General features: G+C 38.8%; 1 protein-coding gene across 6 annotated transcripts in view; it reads left to right on the forward strand.

The window, feature by feature from the left end:
• The window catches only part of CPNE4 (copine 4), a 341902-nt gene that overhangs the window by 288406 nt on the left and 32758 nt on the right, over positions 1 to 20738 (forward strand). For all 6 annotated transcript variants that reach the window (XM_075921920.2, XM_075921919.2, XM_075921921.2 and 3 more), the window contains 3 exons: positions 2299 to 2385; positions 6378 to 6437; positions 13271 to 13404. In XM_075921920.2, coding sequence (XP_075778035.1) covers positions 2299 to 2385; positions 6378 to 6437; positions 13271 to 13404 — 281 coding nt within the window. The remainder of the gene's footprint in view (positions 1 to 2298; positions 2386 to 6377; positions 6438 to 13270; positions 13405 to 20738) is intronic.

The raw sequence follows: 20738 nt of genomic DNA on the forward strand, positions 1-20738 counted from the left end.
TTTAGAGTCTTGGTCAAGAAATCAGGGGATGCTCTGATATTCACTGCAGTCTGCACCAGCAAGTCTCCTATGGAGCCCTGGCAGAGATTAAAAGCAGCCAGCCTCCTCATGGTGGGCACTTTCCACCCCTTCCCCCCCCCCCAACAAGCAGTGTGCAAACATCACCCATCCTCCTGGATGGAAGGAAGGAACAGAATGGCCCTTAAAGGAACAGAGGGGTGCAATTTCAACTTAGGAATCAGTAGAAAAGTCTCAGGGGGTAGCCGTGTTAGTCTGAATCAGCAAAAAGAAGGAGGCGTTTTCACTTACTTCATCATGGTCCCTCATGAAAACAAAAGTTCTGTTTCACAGTTTCTCTTACCTCAGGGTACATGGAACCCCTTGAATCTGGTACCTTTATTTATCTGACATATTGGACAAAGCCACTGCTGGAAGTATGCTGCTCAAAAAATCTGTTCTTTAAATGTGAATATTTAGGCCATTTTCTTGAGACATCGGACCAATGTAGACACTGACTCTCTCTTTTATATGTTTATGGGAAGAGGTGTCTCAGTGGGTCCCATAATTTTTCACTCCACTTCTTGGGGGATTAGTAGGGTAGGAGAAGGAACATTTGAGGAAGCAAACAATATTCTTTATTTCAGGGAGTAGTATCCCTTGCAGTGGGCATCTGTGTCTCACATTTCAGAGAAACAAAATACAGGACTATGTAGCACTTTAAAGACTAACAAGATGGTTTATTAGATGATGAGCTTTCGTGGGCCAGACCCACTTCCTCAGATCAAATAGTGGAAGAAAATAGTCACAACCATATATACCAAAGGATACAATTTAAAAAAATGAACACATATGAAAAGGACAAATCACATTTCAGAACAGAAGGGGGATGTTAACCCACGGTGAAGAGAAGGCCTCACTTTGTTATGAACGGATATCCTTCCCTCCCCCATTTGATGTTTGAAAGGAATCCTCCTTTTGAAATGCTGAATATGTAAAGTAATTGTATAAGCCACTGGTGAGCATGTGTTACAGGGCCCTAACATGCTGAGCCACAGAGGACAGAAATTGTTACAGCCCTTCATTACAGAAGTTTGGCTCTTTCGCTCAAGATTAAGCTACATATGCTTTTTAGTTCTGGAGGTTCTGAGTATAACCCCCACTGTGTTGGCCAAGATGGCAGCTATCACAATTACTCTTTGGGCTTTGTCTAAAGAGTGTTGAAGTCAATGGTACTGTCTACTTAAAATGAGTCACATCCTTCAATATGTTAGAGTCAGGACCTAATTAAGTATTTCTACCACATTTACACAAAACACTGTAACTTGAAGCCAGCATCAATCAATTAAAATTGTCTAAATACTTATTTACATAACACTGCCACCTCTCGTAGATTTTTTTATGTTGCCTAGCACCATGTCAGTACACAAATATTTCCTTGACTGTGTCCCCCCCCCCCCCCCCCCCCCACCCCTGTTTTCAAAACCTGGCTTGGAAATAACATTAAAGACAATATTTTTCAAATCTCAGGTCCTAAGTAATAGCTCATGCAAAATGGGACTTATGCAGACAGGTATTTGCACATGCAAATATGTGTTATGCTTGTGGAGAGGCATCTATGCATATTTTTGAAGGTACTACTTAGAGTTCAAAGTGTGAAAATTTAGACTCTTAAACTACCAAAACCTAGTAACTTTTAAATTAAAATGAATGTTTCTGCAGCAAAACATTTCAGCTTCAACAAAGCAGCATATTTTTAAAAAATAGTTGAAAATGTTCCAGCTCGTTCTATGTGGTTATTTAAGCTGTCTTTTACAGATTTAGGTTAACTTCTTATTTTTCACTTCTTATTTTCTCATAGTACCTACAGCATATAATATTGCACTCTCAATGATCTGTTTACAACAAAAGGGATTAAGGGAAGTATTTAAATCTGCAGTCTGAATTGCTGTGTTCTTAGTCGTTTAATGCAAATCCTCAATGTTATATTAATAGGTAAGGAGTATCACACAACCTCCCCAGACATTTTTATTTATATGCAGAGACACTCTCTTTGTAAAAACCCTCAGTGTAAAACCTTCATTTGTGTACATAGACCTGGATATATTTGCATATCAGAATGTATGCACTCAGCCTGGGGCTACGTTAATTTCACTCCCTGTACAGTTAATGTTTAGACATCTTTGTCATTAGACCATCTGACGGGACTTAATCAACCATTGGGAACATATAGTGCAACCTTGATTAATACAGTTTGTTTACATGAATTTTCTTTCATGCGATGACTTGGTGTTTTTACAGGTACAGTGGGAGTGCATAAACCCTAAGTACAAAGTAAAGAAGAAGAATTACAAGAATTCAGGCATTGTGATTCTTAACCAGTGCAAGGTACCTGCATTTGAAAGCATATTTTGTCTGTTCCTCCTAACAGTTATTAATAATGTATGTATAAAGATATTTTTGGAAATGGAACCAGCAAAGAAAATATAAAATGTGGAGCCAAAAATTGTAACATGAGGACAGGAAAAAGGAAGCTATTTGGGTTCTGGCAGACTGTCCTTTCTTAGCCCTATCATGTAGGAAAAATACAGCAAAACCTGTCATAATAAGCTACTACTAAAGGGAACCACAAAAATAGGTTGCCTAGGAAATGTCATCATTAGGTAAAGTGGATCAAAGGTGCACCATGGACACTTTAATGTGGCTTCTTAAAGTGCACTTTGAAAAATGCTCATGGCATGTTCTTGCTCAATAGATCTGATTTCAGTGTATTCAGTCATGTTTCTTGATCGTGTCAGACTAATTTTTTAGTCTGGTTTGTAGTCCAGACCCCCCACAATTACGAGGATTAATTTGGGATTCTACTGCTTGCATCTCATCAACATTATTTCATTGTTGTTCCAGTAGTCTCAGTCCAAGGATATTAGCAAAACAAGTAGGTGAAGTCATATCATTTATTGGGTCAGCAGAAGTTGGTAAAGAAAAGATTATTACCTCACCCATCTTATCTCTGCCAAGTTCTAATCAGTGACAACTCCTAGAAAGCAATGGGGCTGTGCTGAAGTGATTGAGGACTTAATCTGATCATATGCTATTGAACAGATGCTATTAGTATCCTAATATGTCCTGCAGAATCTTTATTGCAGATGGCGATGAAGAAGGAAACAACCCAACGTGAGTGAGAAACCAAGTCGAGTTTGAGGGGCTGGAATCTGTAAAAAGTATATATATATTTTACCTGTAAATTGAGCTCATCCAACATGGGAGTCATCAAGTAAACATGGAATTATCTAACGCCATATTTATAGGTTTACTGTTCAAAGTGGAGCATTATTATGGAAAATCTGGTCATTGCTCCGTAAAAAGAGTTGTGTTCACTTATGCACTGAAAGGACAGGTTCAACCACTTTATTACACAGAAAGAGTACACCATACACTCCACCAAATTCTCTCTTTCAGAGTTTAGAGGGACTTTTCTGAGAACTTACAGTAAATTGGTTACTTCATTTGATTTAAAATTGATTTTAAGGTGGTTCCTTTAAGAAATACTGCACCCTGTGATAATTTCCATTATTAGATGGAAATGGTGTAATTATCAGTAATAATGCAAAATAGGCAGATGTGTTTAATAAAAATTTCTGTTACATATCTGGGGGGGAAAACAGATTGGATAGTCCTATCATGCAATTATAACACTTTTTTTCAGTACACTAGTATGTAAGGAGAACATTAACCAGATACTACACAAATCAAACATTTTCAAATCAGCAAGTTCAGATAGTTTGTTTTGAAGACTGTTAAGAGCTGAGGCGCTCACTGCATTGTCATTGTGATTTTCAATACATCTTGGAACACTGGGGAAATTCCAGAAGACTATAGGAAACCTCATGTTGTGCTAATATTTTAAAAGGGGAAATGGGATAACCAAGGTAATTACAGGCCTGTGAGTTTGACACTGATCCCAAGCAAATATGCTTTAGTAGCTGATAAATGTCTTGATACATAAAGAATTAAAGGAGGACAATATAATTAATGACAACATGGTATTATGAAAAATCAATCCTGTCAAACTAAGTTGATATCTTTTTTTTTAACAAAATAACATGTTTGGTTGATATAGGGGCTGATGTACTGAAAGCTAGGTCTACACTGGCAGAGAAAATGGATGCAAGATACGCAACTCCAGCTTTGTGAATTGCATAGCCAGAGTTGATGCATCTTGCATCTATTTTCTGGGGTGGCCCCACAGCAGGAGGGTGACAGAAGAAATTCTCCCGTCAACTTGCCTTAGTCACCAGGAGTTTTGGAGTCCACTGGGGCCCTCTCAGTGTTCAATTTAGTAGGTCCTTACCAGACACGCTAAATCAAACTCTGGAAGACTGACCTCTGGATAGACTCCAGGATCTCAATTTATTTTGCTTAACAAAGAGAAAGTTAAGAATTGACTTAATTACAATGTATAAGGACCTTTACCAGGAGCAATCTTTTAATAATAAGTTCTTCAGTCTCACAAAGAAGGTAGATGAATTGAAGTAAACAAATCCAGACTGGAAAGGTATAAACTCTTCATGGTGAGATGAATTAACCACTGGAACAATTGACCGAAGTAATGTTGAATTTTACATCACAGACAATTACTTAAATCGGAATTGGATGTTTTTCTAAAAAATCTGCCCTAGGAATTATTTGGGGGCAGTTCTATGACCTGTGTTACATGGGTGTGTGGAGGGGAATCAGACAGGTGATCCCTTCTGGCCTTGGAAATCTATGAATGTTTGTCAGACCTGCCCCTCTCTCCATCCAGCCACAGACCCTGCCCAAATGATCTTAAGAATGAAGTAACTCAGACACTTAAAACTTCCCATACTCTCAAAAGTCATAAGAACATAAGAACGGCCGTACTGGGTCAGACCAAAGGTCCATCTAGCGCAGTATCCTGTCTGCCAACAGTGGCCAGCACCAGGTGCCCCAGAGAGGGTGGACCCAAGACAATGATCAAGCGATTTGTCTCCTGCCATCCTTCTCCAGCCTCTGACAGACAGAGGCCAAGGACACCATTTTATCCCCTGGCTAATAGCCTTTTATGGATCTAACCTCCATGAATTTATCCAGCATCTCTTTAAACTCTATTATAGTCCTAGCCTTCACAGCCTCCTCTGGCAAGGAGTTCCAAAGGGTGACTACATGCTGTGTGAAGAAGAAAAAGTCCACTGAGATCTTGTGCCAAGGCTATTTTTGAAGAAAATGTTTTAGGATTAATTGTCATTTGTTGCCATTATTCTTCATAACTGAAAGTTTATCTTTCTGTTAGAGGCTGACAGATAATGTTCTTTTTCAGAAAATTCCATTAAAATCTACCTTTGCTCAACATGCTCTTCTTACCCTAAACTATCTTGCATAGTGACATCATGGGAGAGGGTAGGGAATAAAAAATAAAATTAATTTCATCTGGGTTTACAGACCCTAAAATGTTTTAACCATAAACATATGACTATTAAGCTGTGTTACTGTCAAGCAGAGTTAAGGTTGTTCAGGTTTCCTAAACATCCATACTTAAAATAGTGGATTTTTCTGTAAGTTTAACTTTACCTCTGAATTCCTTGGTTAATAATGTTTGTTTTGGGAATAATTAAATCATCTCTATAATGTGTTGTACTGTAAATTGCTGTCATTGTGAACTCCACCTTAACATAATTTTTATCTGGGAACTTTAAGGTGAGTTTGCTGATTTGAGGTTGCAGACTTTAGAACTTATTTCAGTGTATTTAACAGCGTCCTTGTAAAATAATCCATGAAGAGTGCATCAAAACAAGGATTTAGGAGAAAATAAAGGAGCAATAGAAATAGAGCCCTTCAAAAGAGTAAAAATAGTACAGCCTGGTAGAGGAGCTATTGTGCAAGCAATGGGCTCTTCCCCCTTTACTTCTTCCTGTTGTTTTATATTATCAGGAAGCAATCCAATATGCCATACAATGCAATTATGCATCCCTATATCAAAGTTCATCAGGATGACCATCTATGTGAGATGTTTCCCTTCCCAGTCTTTCAAAGTCATGTGTCTGAATTTAAAAAAAAAAAGCCTGCTCCTTCTCCCTCTTAAATCAATGGCAAAATCCCCATTGATTTCAGGCAGAGGAGTGCTGTTGTGTTCTGTCCTTGATGTGCGTAAATAATTGTAGTGGTTTCAGAATGGTTTGGGATGTGTTCTCATCCTTCTTTGTTCCTCTCTTAATTTAGGTTTAACTCTCTCTCTCTCTCTGATTACTCCCACACCATCCCCATCCATGTTCCATTTTTTCTTAATCAAGCTGTCTCAAAGAAAGTCTGGGTCTTTCAGATGAACTGTGTATTGCTAAATTTCTTTGCTTTCTTATTTCCAGATCCACAAGATGCATTCTTTCTTAGATTACATCATGGGTGGATGCCAAATACAGTTTACAGTAAGTTTTGTCCTGCTCTAACTTGCTTTACTGTAATGAAAGGAACTCCTTTTAAACACTAAGTTCATTGCTTTCGTAGGAAAAAAAAGAGATCTGGCCAACCATTATGTAAATTGATTGATAAAGTGCTAAACTCCTCATGTAAAATATTTTTGACTATAAAATAAGATTTTCAAACACATTTTCATTTTGCATGTGATAGCCGTAAAGCTCCCACCATAACAGCCTTTATGCATATAGAAAGTCAGATCCTCAGTTGGTGAAAATCAGAATAAATCTGATGACATCAGTTATGCTGTGCTGTTGTGTGAAAGATGAAGATTTGGCCTCGAGTCTGCGCCAATAGCTGGGTGTGTGGGAATTTTCACAAGATCTTTCTTGTCCTGCCCAGTCTTTAGTCAGTTCCAATTCAGTACGACCTGCCTGCCGTATTTCTGCCTGAAAAGCTCTTATGACATCGTACTCCTGATGCAATGGTTGGACAAATATTTGAATGTGGGCAAAATGTAATAATATTCCCTAATCCAATTCTTAGCAAGGTCTCAGTCATTGGTGCTGAAACCCTTTCCACACGCCAAAATTCAGAAAGTATATAATCAGCCTAACGCAGACACCTGCATGGAAAATGGCAGCCCAAGTGGGTAAAGTTTGGTGAAGTGACAAGGCACTGAAAATAGGGTATTATAATGGGAAGTTTGGGGCAGAAGTATAAGCAGTGCTAGTATCTCCGCCCACAATGCCTACACATATGCAGCTCTTAAGCCGTGAGCTTATCTAGCGGCTAAAAAAAAGTAAAAATATAAAAATATCCCTCAGCCAAACTTTATAAGTCCGCCTACCATCAACCACGTTAAATTCTTGGACCTTTCAGTTTTTCCACTTCCAACGCTAGTCCGGTACTATTTGATAATGACAGTCATAAATTTTGCTAGATCACCATTTTAAAAGGGTATTTAACCTTCCCCCAGTTTGCTCATGTGAAATGCTATCACCTGCTGTCACTTTTGTGCACACATCATTGAATTCGCACACAAAATGTCATTTTTGTCATTGTGCAGTTAATTTGTGTGCAAATGGATTATTCATGTCTATGTTCTGTCATATGCACTCTCAAATGCATAGAAACTATACAATGGTGATGGGGCAGATATTAAGACTATGCCAGGCCATTTTGTTCTAGAATTCATGTCAGTGCTTTATTTGTAATCAGTGCAAAAACACATGTGTGGTTTTTTTAATGATCCATCAGTTTGCAGTTAAGATGTGCAGAGATGTTTGACTCTGCCTTAATTACATGGGCTCATAAGCTCACATTTGTCAAAGATGGCTTGGTGAAACACTAAGAATCTATGAAATCCACCATCCTGTAATCAGAAAGGGAACAGTATTTCTTGAATTCTTGTACAACATTATGGAATGTTAATGGCAACATAGAAATGTGTTCTGATAAACCTCAATCGTATATTTCCTTCCCTTTGCTAAGAGAGAGCCAAACTTACAAACTCATAGTAAGTCATCCAACCCTCTTTTTGTTTTAGAATTAATTATGTTTCCGTTGAGTTCACGCCGTGTACAGATAGTACAATGCAGCTGTGATCTGAAAGGGGGAGGGAAACTAGGATGCTAAGCATAGGTTTGGGAACAAAAAGCTATCGTAGAGTGCATCTGCTAATTTAAAGCACTAATGAAAGCTTCTGTAACATCATGCTGTGTGCTCTTGGGACACTTTGCTCCTCCATTGTGGTTACACAGTTCCTGGTTAGAACAAACATCTTAGAAAACCAAAAGTAAATGTATTTTGGTTCTTTAAAATAATGTGTAAAAAACCACCTTTATGCTAGCTGTGAAAAAACAGTCAGTAGAAGTTGGCAAAGTGAATGGGTTTAACATCAGAAGACATTCTCTTCATGTTAGGAAGTCTGGCAGAACGAGTCTGTAACACCCAGTTTAAAAGCTATAACCGAAAGAGTGTACAGGATAGCTTCTGAGTCAAACAGGTCAAGACAGTAAGACAGGCTGGGAATTTGCTGATTGAGCTGATAGAAGGCTAAATAGAAAATTATCAGTGCATTAAAAACACTTTTATACCAGTTAAGGAAATCATTCTAAGATTGTACAGGTTGAACCTCTCTAGTCTGGTATTCTCTGGTCTGCATGATTTTAGTTACCCAGATGTCCACTTAGCACGGGTGTGGCCAAGTTTTCTGTGGTTCCATAAAGTTTGTTTAGAGCCACCAGTCCTGGCTCTCAGTGATCTATGATGTTATTTAGCTCTAATTTACCCCTAAATGTCTTCTAAGAGCCCAATAAGTGGTGGAACTATTGGTAATGCTGCTAGACAATATTAGCCTCCTGTTATCTGGCAAATTCTCTGGTTCAGCACCAATCAGGTCTGGAAGGTGCCGGACTAGAGAGGTTTAACCTATATAATCTTTTGCTGTGGGTTAGTCATACCAAACAGTGGGAGGTTATGGAAGTGCTAACACCTGGGATCAAACACAAGCAAATATGTTGTAGGGGAAAACCCTGTTTTAGCAGGGGATTAGGCTAGCAAATTCCATCCCTAATTTCTGTGATTCTTTCATTTAGAATCAGAACGCTGTCCTGTAGACACAGAGTTTTGGTCCTGCCATGCAAACCTGAATGTCTTAAATTACCAGTTGGAAACATCAAGACACTTGAGCTGCTACATGCTGCTGCTTTGGAACCGTTGCAAATATCATTTTGACTTTCTGTAGAAAACCTCCTCTCTGCAAGACACGGGTTCAAAACTGAGCATTGGCAACTCAGTGCATCAGCATATGAGTGCCATTATTGGTTTTGTGGAAGGTTATTAGTAGTGAAAGAAAAGAGCTCATCACTCATCTCCTGCTTCCTCATATCCCTAGCGATGCATCTTTTAAAGCTTAAAAGCTTTTAAAGACCCTACTGTGTTCAGAGAAAGCAGCTGATGTTATGCTTTACACATTTGTGGATGGAACTGTAATTGTAGTTAATGATGGAAGAAAAAGACAGTATTCCTCTTCTATACAGCATACAGTGTATCTTTTGGTGATACCTGCTGTGAAGATTATACTGTGCAGCAAAATCACAAGTTTAATAAAAGCATCATAATAGGAAATGAGGGTACTCACGGTTTGTAAATACACACATATTAAGTGAATCTGTACTATAGGGACAATTTCCAGGGAAGAAACACATTTCGATCAGGCTTTTACTATCATCTTACCTTTCAAAACACCTACACCAAGCCTGCTCCCACTCACGAAGCCTGCTGCCTCATTTTGACATCCTGTGATCACTTTCGGTTAAATTACACCACAATGACCTGGGCAAACAGCTAATGCAAAGAAAAGGTCTTGTCCAATTCCATCTGGTGCATGTCACTCCAACTTCATTACAAGTTTCTTTTAGGGTTCTGAGTGAAAAAGCCAACATCCATAGCATCTTTATAACACCTGCCCCTTTTTATTCTAATATATGAGAAAAAGTAGAATGTAGGAAGTAGAATAACAATCATTTTTTGTAACCTATGCACAATATTTCCAGTTAATTTTATTCAGAGAATGTATAAATGTTTTACTAAATAATTGCAGGCATACATAAGCCAAGATATTCAAAAGCAGTTAACCAGCAGCTGGGAGCTGAAATCAGACCATTGTTTTAGGTGCCTAAATACAAATCAAACTACTATTTTTAGACTCATGCTTTTTAAAAATATTGGTGCACAGACGTATTTCACAAGGAATACAAGTTTATTGGGATTCCTCGAAATATGAGCAGAGTCCATTTATGGCCACTGGTAAGATCAATAAATAGGCATAGTCTTCATGTAGAGTCTCTACTCCCTTTCATACCTACTTCCTTCCAATGTAAACTAAACCCAAAGAATATGGTTGTATCTAGAGCTGAGCGAGAATTTTCTATCAAACAATTTAAACATCTCTGAATATATTTTTTAAATTATCTGTTCTGTGAAAACAAGACCATACATTCATGTTCTGATTTGTAGACGCTCTTCTTCCTTCTCTCACACCACGCCTCTTTTCACTTTTTCTTTCAGTGTGTCTGCCCTTAAGTTGGTACACACCAGGATAGCATGCTAGTTTACACTAGCTGAGAATCTGCTCAAACTGTTCTGAATGTGTCTCCTGCTATTATTCTTGCTATGCTTATCAAATGGTTGTCAACAGTCCAAACTCCAATAGCTGCAGTGCTGAAGGTCTTAAAAGAATCATCACTCAAAAGTGTGACTAGCTGGCAGCTTGATTCTTGATGGTATAGGTGCAAAATGTTATGCACATAAGGTAAAAACATATGTTCTTCCAGTCTCCTATCAAAAGGGGCCAATTCTCAAAGATTTAAGAGAAGGAGTTACCGTACATGAAACAGATTCTGCAAACAACGTTCTGGACCACAATATGGAAACTGAGATTTGGTGGTGTGAGGATTAAAAATTCTGATTGGCTCTTACCACCTCTAATGACAAAGACTGACATTTTCAAAGATTTTCATTCCACAAGGAGTAACAGTTAATTCAAACTAAGGAGTTCGGGCTAGTGAAATTTCAAAAGGGCAACAGGACGGGAACATGCAAATAAAGCCCGGGATATTTAAATCCCGGACTTCATTTGCAACTCCGGTCACCTCATTTGTCTACCTAGCTCGAATTAACGAGCTAGTGTAGACATACCCTGGGAGCCTAAAATTATTCCCTTTGACTTGGGTTGCCAAATAGGCCCTTTCAAAATCCACCCTTAGACAAATACAGAATGTTGGTCTGTGATAGAACACTTTGGGAGAGCTTCATGTAGCTAAACAGAAATATCGTCTAGTTGTCAGAGCACAGGGCTAGAAGCCAGGACTTTCTGAGTTCTGGTTCCAAGTATGATACAACTGCCCTTGTCATTTTGGGTCAGTAACTTAAAAGAGAATTGCAAAGCAAAACTGAAAAATGAGTTCAGTGCAGATTTCTCTGCTGAATACCATTGCCTACTGTGTCTTCTGGGGAAAGGGAAGCAAAAATACTTTTAACTGTAAGTTTATTTAACATTGTTATTTCTCTTTGTAAAATCTTTTGGTTCGAATTGGTTCACAGAAGAGATCTCAGAATTCAGAATCACAAATGACAGAAATGTTATTCCAGCTCATGCCCCCATGAGCATATTCAGCATTTTGTTTTTGCCTTGTAACCCACCATTAAGCTTTCTGCCATCTGCATAATGGGGCGGGTAAAATAAGTTAATAATTGTGAAATGAATTGAAGCTGAAAAGCACTAAGGGCTAGTTTTCATGATTATGAAAATAATAATAAACAGTAACAAAGGAAATGAAGAAAGGAATGAGACTCTGTCTGGAATATTTTTGTTTAGGTATTTTGACTCTGTTCAGATTTTATACTAGAGACTGATTTATAGACCAGGAATCACCTGGTTGGAAAGAATTTAATTAAACTCAGAGAACTCAGAACTAATTAATTAGATAGATTTAAATGAAAATATAATTCCCTAAATGGAATAATTATGTAATTCATTGTTTTTCCGCTTATATAGTTTCAAACATATATCATAACATTATCATTTACTTTAGACATACTTATAAATATAAACATAATTTAGATTTGGTGGCATTTATTTTATAACCTCCTTAGACTGGTTAGCCAAAAAACAAAGCATTTTAATACAGGAAAGAACAGAATTAGACTTCCATTTACAGTAAACTTCTGATAATCTGGCACCTTTAGGACCCAGGGAGTGCCGGATTATCAGACATGCCGGACTATCGGAAGGGGGGGCTATGAGGGGTTTAGGCCCCAGACCCTTCATAGCCACCCCTTCTGATAGTCCGGCTCTGCCCCAGGCATCCCAGATTCAGCCGCTGCTGGTCAGTTTCAGCAGCAGCTAAATCGGGACGCCTGCGGCAGAGCATCTGGATTGCTGCTGGATTGGTCCGGTAGCACTGCCCCTTGGCACTGCGAGATCAACCCGGCAGCACCTCAGTTGCTCTTGGGGACACCTGGGGCAGAGCAGCTGGGGTGCTGCCATGTTGGTCCCACAGCGCCAAGGGGTGGCGCTACCGGACCAACCCGGCAGCACCCCAGCTGCTCTGCCCCAGGCGTCCCCAAGTTAGCCGCCGCTGAAACTGACCAGAGGCTGACTCCGGGAAGCCCGAGGCAGAGCTGCTCTGCCTCGGGCTTCCCAGAGTCAGCCGCTGGTCAGTATCAGCAGCAGCTGAATTGGGGACAGCTGGGGTGCTGCCGGGTTGGTCCCGCAGCGCCGAGGGGCAGCGCTACGGGACCTACTGGCAGCACCCCAGCTGCTCTGCCCCCAGCTTCCCCAATTCAGCCGCTGGTCAGTTTCAGCAGCGGCTGAATGGAGGAAGCCGGGGGCAGAGCAGCCCCAATGGTCCGGCTGCCTGGAGCACTTCCAGGTTCCTGATGGTGCCGTACCATCAGGAGTGCTGGACCATCAGATGCAAGACCAATGGAGTTTTACTGTACAACCTAAATAAATGCATTACCGGCATGCACATTACATATAGTTTGTTAGCTAGAAAAATAAATTGTGATATAGGATGTTCACTGTAATGATGCTGTTTATGCTGATTTTTGCTCTGTATATGATGATGCCACAAAAGGGACGTTATTGCAGAATTCATTAATTAGTTTAATTTTTGTTTTAAAACTATCGTATCCAGCAACTGTCCATGATAAAAAATGTGGCAGATCTAGAGATACCCATGTACTGTAACATTAATGGAGAGCAACTCTTCTTTCCTTTCCTTTCCTTTCCTTTCCTTTCCTTTCCTTTCCTTTCCTTTCCTTTCCTTTCCAGGTAGCTATAGATTTCACGGCATCCAATGGAGATCCCAGGAACAGCTGCTCTCTGCACTACATCCACCCGTATCAACCTAATGAGTACTTGAAGGCATTGGTTGCTGTTGGGGAGATTTGCCAAGACTATGACAGGTAAATAACCATGTTTGCTAATAGAATTGTCTCTAGAATGTGTTTTAACAATACAGAACTGATGACTTCATGCTGCCGGCTGCAATCATTTAATGTTACTCACATACAGGAATCCTTATGGGTAAAAAAAAGTTTCAATCTACAAATACTGAGAGATACACTTGAGATTCATTCATTTAAAAACTAATGTTTAACAGAAAACATCTATCTCAAAGATATATCATTGATGTGTATAGTACATGTCTTGCCTGTCTGCTTCTATGTTGAATTACATATTCATGAGCATGGTAATCCTTTTTACACCTGTATGACTAGTTTATATATGCATTGTAGGTATCTTTTTTTGATATTCTTGTGGATGACTCTTTTTGACCCTACAAGAAAGTTGTGAACCCTTATTGATTTCAAATAGCTCTCCCGTCACTGTCAAATAGATTGGCCATTACTAATCTAAATTACCCTAGTAAAACCCCTTTAAGTATTCTTTTTTTTATTTTATGAATGTATACAGTGATTTTATGCAATGATTCTTTCCAAAATCAAGGACAAATTTTGACCACTCCAGCAAGGATTTTTAATTTATACCTACTTGTATTTTGTCCAGCATGAAATAGAATCATAATTTTTAAAGAAGAATATATTATGCATTAAAAAGTATCCAGCCTGCTCACAGAATGATCTTCACATTCCAACATAAGTTTATCATGGCAGGTGTAGCACTGTATTGAACTGCAGCTTGATTTATTTCTCCCTTACTGTATATTAACTATTCCTTCAACCGGGGACTGTGAGCTTCTTTACTATTAAATTTTAGGTGCAGAAATATTTTTTAAAAAGCCATACACTGTTGATGACCTCAAGGTTAGGTGAAATGCTAAGAGAGAGAGAGAGGACAGGAGGAAGCTAGTGGTGGACAGAAAGGAACAGATATGGAAAGGAAAGACAGAGCAGTATCTCACATATATCAGGCTGGATCCTTGATGGCACAGAAGGGTCAGATGTCCCAGTTGGTGTGCTGGTGTCATAGGGTTGGGATGGCATAATAATAATATAATTAGGACCCTACCAAATTCACAGTCCAGTTTTGTAAATCTCACAGTCACAGGATTTTTAAATTGTAGGGGTCCCGACCCAAAAAGGAGTTGTCGGGGTGGTTTCAAGATTATTGTAGGGATGATGCGGCACTGCTACCCTTATTTCTGCTCTGCTGTTGGTGGTGGTACTTTCTTCAGGGCTGGGCGGCTGGAGAGAAGCCAGTGCTGTCCAGGAATCCAGCTCTGAAGGCAGAGCCACTGCCAGCAGCAGCGCAGAAGGAAAGATGACATGGTATGGACGCCCTTCTCCATTGCTGCCTGCAGAGCTGGGTGCTTGGTCAGCAGCCACCAATTTCTGGCTGTCCAGCTCTGAAGGCAGCAGCGCAGAAGTAGGCTGGCATAGTATGGTATTGATACCTTACTTCTGCATTGTTCCTGGCAGCTTCTGCCTTCAGAGCCGGGTGCCTGGCCAACAACTGCCACTCTGATTGCCCAGCTGTGGTAGCAGTGCAGAAGTAAGAATGACGATCTTCCTGGAATAATCTTGCAACTCCCCTACAATTCTCTGCTGGGATGGGACTCCCGATTTGAGAAATGCAGGTCTCCCCTGGAAAGTCTGTAGAGTGTAGGGTAAAAGTACACAAAAGACAGATTTCATAGCCCATGATGCATTTCTAAAGACTGTGAATTTGGTAGGACTCTAATAATGATCCTTGAGGTTCACAAGCAAAGGACAAGGTCTCTTCAGAGAGTTAGAGGCTTGTCTGTCTTTCCTCCTAGGAATCCATTCTCCATTTGATCCCCAACCAAGTCTTTTTTTAAGGATCTCAAAAGGGGCTGATAGTTGGAATAGTGTATCCGCTTATTATTTTGTTCACCATAACACCTAGTTTCCAACATGCTAATTTTGGTCCATTAATTTCCAGACATGCTGTCACCACAGTCATTGGGTTGTTTCAATACACCTTTTGATTGATCCAGTCCAGTCTATCGGTCTTTAAAGTTTTCTGACTTTTATAAAAAATATTATGTAACAGGCTGAGTTGATTTTTTTTTTAAACCCTCAGTCAAGTTCAAGTACAGGCCTTCTGCCAAACAGGTCTTTGGGGTTGTGAGATGAAACAGAAAATGTTTGCAGCAACTGCTGAAAAATGAAACCACTGAGTTTTGTATAGTTCCTGTCATTTGGAACATTTTCCTTTCCTGTATTCAAACAGCACACATGAGTATAGTGCTTCTTGTGCCAAATACTTAACAAAAAAAGATTGCGGGGGAGGAAATATAAAGCTCTCATCGGGGTATGGATATTATTTCCAACACCTGCATTATTAGAAAAACTATATAAAGATTGTAATTTAATAGAATAGGTAGGGAAATAATTTGTCATTGAGCATCATCAGTGTCAACCAAGCAAGTAGCATGATCATTTTTTATATGGTCAGTTCTGCTGATATCGCAATTAGATATGCTTTCTAGATCACTACCAAATATAGACATTTTGGGCAATAATGTAACTGAAGTCATGAGGCAGATCAATTTTCAAACTTGCACTTTGTGCTACTATAACAGGGTTCCCAACATCTTTTTTGGATAGATATTTGTGAACAAAGTAAATCAGCATTTGTAATAGAGTGGGTTTGAATATTTTTCAAGTAAATATTTTTCATCAAAAAATGCCAATTTGTAGAAACTGAAATTGTTTGTGGCAAAAGGTTTGTTTTGATAAATTTCATTACTTGAAAAAGGGGTTTTGAAATGATCAAAAATGTCCTGTTTTCACATTTTTATAACAAAACGTTCATTTTCTTTTGGTTCAAGTCAAGCTTTTGTTTCAAAATTTAATTTAGTTTATACTAAAAACAAGATTAAAAGGAAAAAATATCAAAATTGGAATGAAACATCATAATCATCAAAGAAGCATTTCAGTACAGTGTTGTGATACCTTTTTCCAATTTGTCAGTTCAGGAAAGTTTTCACGATTTTGACAACTTGTCCCAGTGTGGGTCAGGGGAAAAAAATTATATCCTGAAAAGTCTCTTGGGATGGGAAAGCCTTTTCCCATTCAGCCATATGACGTTTATAATTCAAACCCCTCAAGATTGGCCCATCTCTGTTGTGCTTTTGTTATATTGGCAGCTCCAGCTAGCATATATGATTAACACATAACAATGCAATGATATAAAAGATGCATCCGTCATGATATTTTACAGCCTCTTTGAAGGTCGTAGCCGTAAGTCAGAGCAATCCAGTATATCTCTACAAACATATAGTATATTAAAATGTCTGGTCTGATAGTCTCCATGATTTGTTTTCCCAAAGATGGTGCTGGACAATTACCGGACAACCATGAGTGGCACTTCATCATTACATAGAGATGACTGTCTCTGTACAGGGAAAATATTTTGGAATTGGATTGAAAAGAACCTGATCAGACAGTCTTAAATAAAGCTACACTATTTAAAATTCGGCTCCATCTACAGAGCCAAATTATGAAAAATTTTGTAAATAATTATATAGTAGTATAATTCTTCAACAGTAGCAAGTATGGAGCAAAAGAAGTGGATTGGATTTGAAAATCTGGCCATGTGTTTGAAATGTTGAAATTTTATTTTGCTGCTTGTAAAATTGCATTTCTAATCCCCAGCTCCCATTGATCAAATTCTCTATTTTAATTTGAATATTTTTATTCTCTTCCCTGATTCAACAATAAATGCATAGCCCCAGTTAAATCAATCAGGAAGAAGCACATGCCTAAGTGCTTTGCTGAATAACGATGGAGTGAAGCATCCTTATTCTTAGTGTGGAATGCAATATACAAATATCAGACTACTCAGTATGGTCCTACATCCTCTTTCATGACTAATTTTTACAGAAGATGTTACATTTATATCAGACCCCCTTTACACTGCCAGAGGAATATCAAGAGAGCTAATGTAAAGGAGAATCGGGTTCTATATAATCAAATTAACATTTGTAACTTTAAAAAGATGAAAGCGTAAAAGTATTAAATTTTTAAAATATTTGTGTCATCACAAAAATCACAGAACATCTCATTCTGCTTATGTGGCTGCCATTCTGCTGTGTTCTCACTCCCATAATTTTGTAAAGCATTTCATTTCCTGCCATCAGTGCTGGTGACTGGACTTGATGGCCTCTAGAGCAGCGGTTTTCAAACTACGGGCTGCGATTCAGTACTGGGTTGTGGAAATATCAGGCACTGGGTCTCATTGCTGCAGAGTGATCAGGTGAGCAGTGGGGGTGCAGAGGAAGGCTACCTGCCTGTCTTGGCACCACAGACTGCAGTGTGCCTCAGATGCAGGCAGCAACAGGATCGGCTCTTGGGGGAAAGGGTTCTGCACACTGTCCCTGCCCCAAGCACTAGCTCCACACTCCCACTGGCTGGGAACCTGCTGCTGGCTGCTTCTGAGTGCAGCATGGTCTGCAGTGCCAGCGGAGGCAGGAAGACCTGCCTTAGCACCCCCACTGCACCACTGACCAAGAGCCACTCAATGTAAGCCCCCCCATCCCATCCTTGACCCCACCCACCAAAGCCAGAGCCCCTCCTACACCCCAAAGCTCTCATCCTCATCCCACCCCAGAGCCCACACACTAGTCAAATTATGTCGAGTCATGAGCATCAACAATTTTCTTCAACAGGGTCATGAGAAAAAAAGTTTGAAAACCATTGCTCTTGAGGTCCCTTCTAGTTCTATTTATCAATAGTAAGCGGTATCCATTTTGCTCATTCTAAAAGTTTGAAATTTCAAAGTTGTTGTTAGTTTACATTTCTCTGCTTGTTCACCTTCAAAGATAATCTTCTATTTTTATATTTCAAGACGTCCTTGAAACATATGGAAGCAGGGTTATATCTGTCCCCAGATGCCAACATCTTGTTTTCATTTATGGAAATAGCCTCCTTAATTCTACATCCACATATTGTTCCTGAATACTAACATGACAAATGTAAAATAGAGGTGTCTAGCCACCTCCCGAATGGCTATTAATGAGCAAAGAGTAAATAATTTCAGCTAAATACAGGAATAATGTATGCTCAGTGCAGTGCAAAATGTTTATATTGTAGTGAAAATCTAAAACCCTTTATAAATCCAACACTTGGATCAACATTCATCCAAGATTTGAAAACTCTTTAGGGTCTGATCCTGCTCCCATTGAAGTTATGGTGAGTTTTGACACTGTTGTATACTGTTGGTGCTCAGTATACAATAATAATGATTGATTATTGCTGTTACTTATTTAAAATAATAATTATTGCCTTGATGTTTTTATGGCTGGATGATTCAAACTCACCCATTCTGAATGAATGTACTAAAAATAAAACATCTCAAACCTAGACCCAGCTCTTCCCTTTTCTCCAAGGACACCTTGCAATTTGTCATAGATGCAACTGTAGACACAAATTAAGCAAGTGCCTTTGGAGTTACATACATGAACTAAGCACTTGCTAGTGATTTGCCTTCAGGAGAGAAATAAAATTTCCAGGCTTAATTCATAAGATCTAGTTTTTAACTAGAACCCATTCCCATCCCAGTATCTTAAGTGATGCTAGCTCATTGTGTAGCTATTTTGTCCTTGCACTGTGGATGAAGAAATACAATGACTACCTTTGCTGTAGTCCTCTGAAGAAAACACATTAAAATAATTATATCAGAAACAACAAGAAGAGCAGATTGTGGTTTTGATTGTAAATGTTATATAATAGTAATTACTTAAATTTGTGGCCAAAGGGTATTGTTTTTAATTAGTAAGTTTTCACTGTATGCAAGACTTAATTTTTCATAAATTCACTACTTAAAGCTATGAATGTTAAAAATTAATCTACTCATATAGCCCAATAAATAGAAATATTGTTAATTATTGAATATATCTGTTTATCACTTTAATTACAGAGACAACCTTTCTGCAGGCTGTTAAAAAAAAGATAATCAGACTATCTAAATAAGGTTAGAACCCACTGGAGAAAAGAATATTTTCATACTTCGTAAAGCAGTTATTGCACCATCTGAATAAAAATAAAACTTACATCCCAGTAAAATGAACAAAGAATTATAAAAATAATACTCTTAGACTCCCCATTTAAGCAAAATCCTTAGCCCATGCTCAGAAGTAAGCATTTGGCTTTAATTGGATTTAAGCATACGCTCAAATGCTATGGTGAGAGAGCTATAATAAAATAATAAATCCTCTTTGGACTGGATCCTCAGGATCTTGGCCATCACGCATTTTGTATGCACATTCATATAAGGAATGGTCACCATTAAAAAACCTATACTGGCTACCATCATCACAGTGTATCTCTGTAATTAGAACAGGAAATATCAAGGATAATTGTGTGATTCAGGTTGGAAAGATTGACTTTTGTAATAGTGATAGAGATGCAGCCGTGTTAGTCTGGTCCAGCTAAAACAAAAGACAGAACTATGTAGCACTTTAAAGACCATCTACTTCAAGACAGACCCAGGAAAACCAACAATAGAACACCACTTGTCATCACCTATAGTCCCAAACTTAAACCCGTTCAATGCATTATCAATAAACTACAACCTATACTGGAACAGGATACTACCCTCCGAGAGGCTCTAGGAGAAAGACCCATAGTCTCCTATAGACAACCACCTAACCTCAGGATGATTCTTACCTACAACTACAGGACATATCACACTAATACCAACCCTGGAACTTTCCCTTGCAACAAACCCCGGTGCCAGCTTTGTCCACATATTTACTCTGCTGACACCATTATTGGACCTAACCATGCCAAAGAAATTGACCTGAGAAGCAGATTCTTATAACTCACCAATGCAGTAAAAAATAGCATACTGTAGCTAGTCCAATACAAGAAACTAGGTAATTTCATGAATCTTTATGGGAGGCAGTTATTTTTGCTTTTTTGGCTAAGATAAAGTATGGTGTCAACTTTGTGTCTGATGCATCTTCCACTTGCATGGGATGAACTTAAAAACCTAGTAGATTATCCCCACGTTCCTAATTTCAAGGTATATAGAGCTTTCAGAGTAGTGAATTTCTTCACTACATCTTTTAAACATATAATCAGTTATTTATGTGGTAATCTGTCCTGTAGCGCCCCTCAGTTATACTTACATTTAGCAAATTGGTCCTGGTTGGAAACCCATCAATTCACACAGGTAAACCATTTTCCAGTACTGCTTAGGCAAGTTTAACCCTTTACCATGATAAGAGTGCACATCTTTTGTCACAGAATAGCATAACACAAAGACGTGAGGCCATTTCTCTGCTTAGTCACATCTTTATCACCCCTTT

Source organism: Pelodiscus sinensis, chromosome 2 (genome assembly GCF_052426305.1).
Source record: "Pelodiscus sinensis isolate ZL-2025 chromosome 2, ASM5242630v1, whole genome shotgun sequence".
Lineage (NCBI taxonomy): Eukaryota > Metazoa > Chordata > Testudines > Trionychidae > Pelodiscus > Pelodiscus sinensis.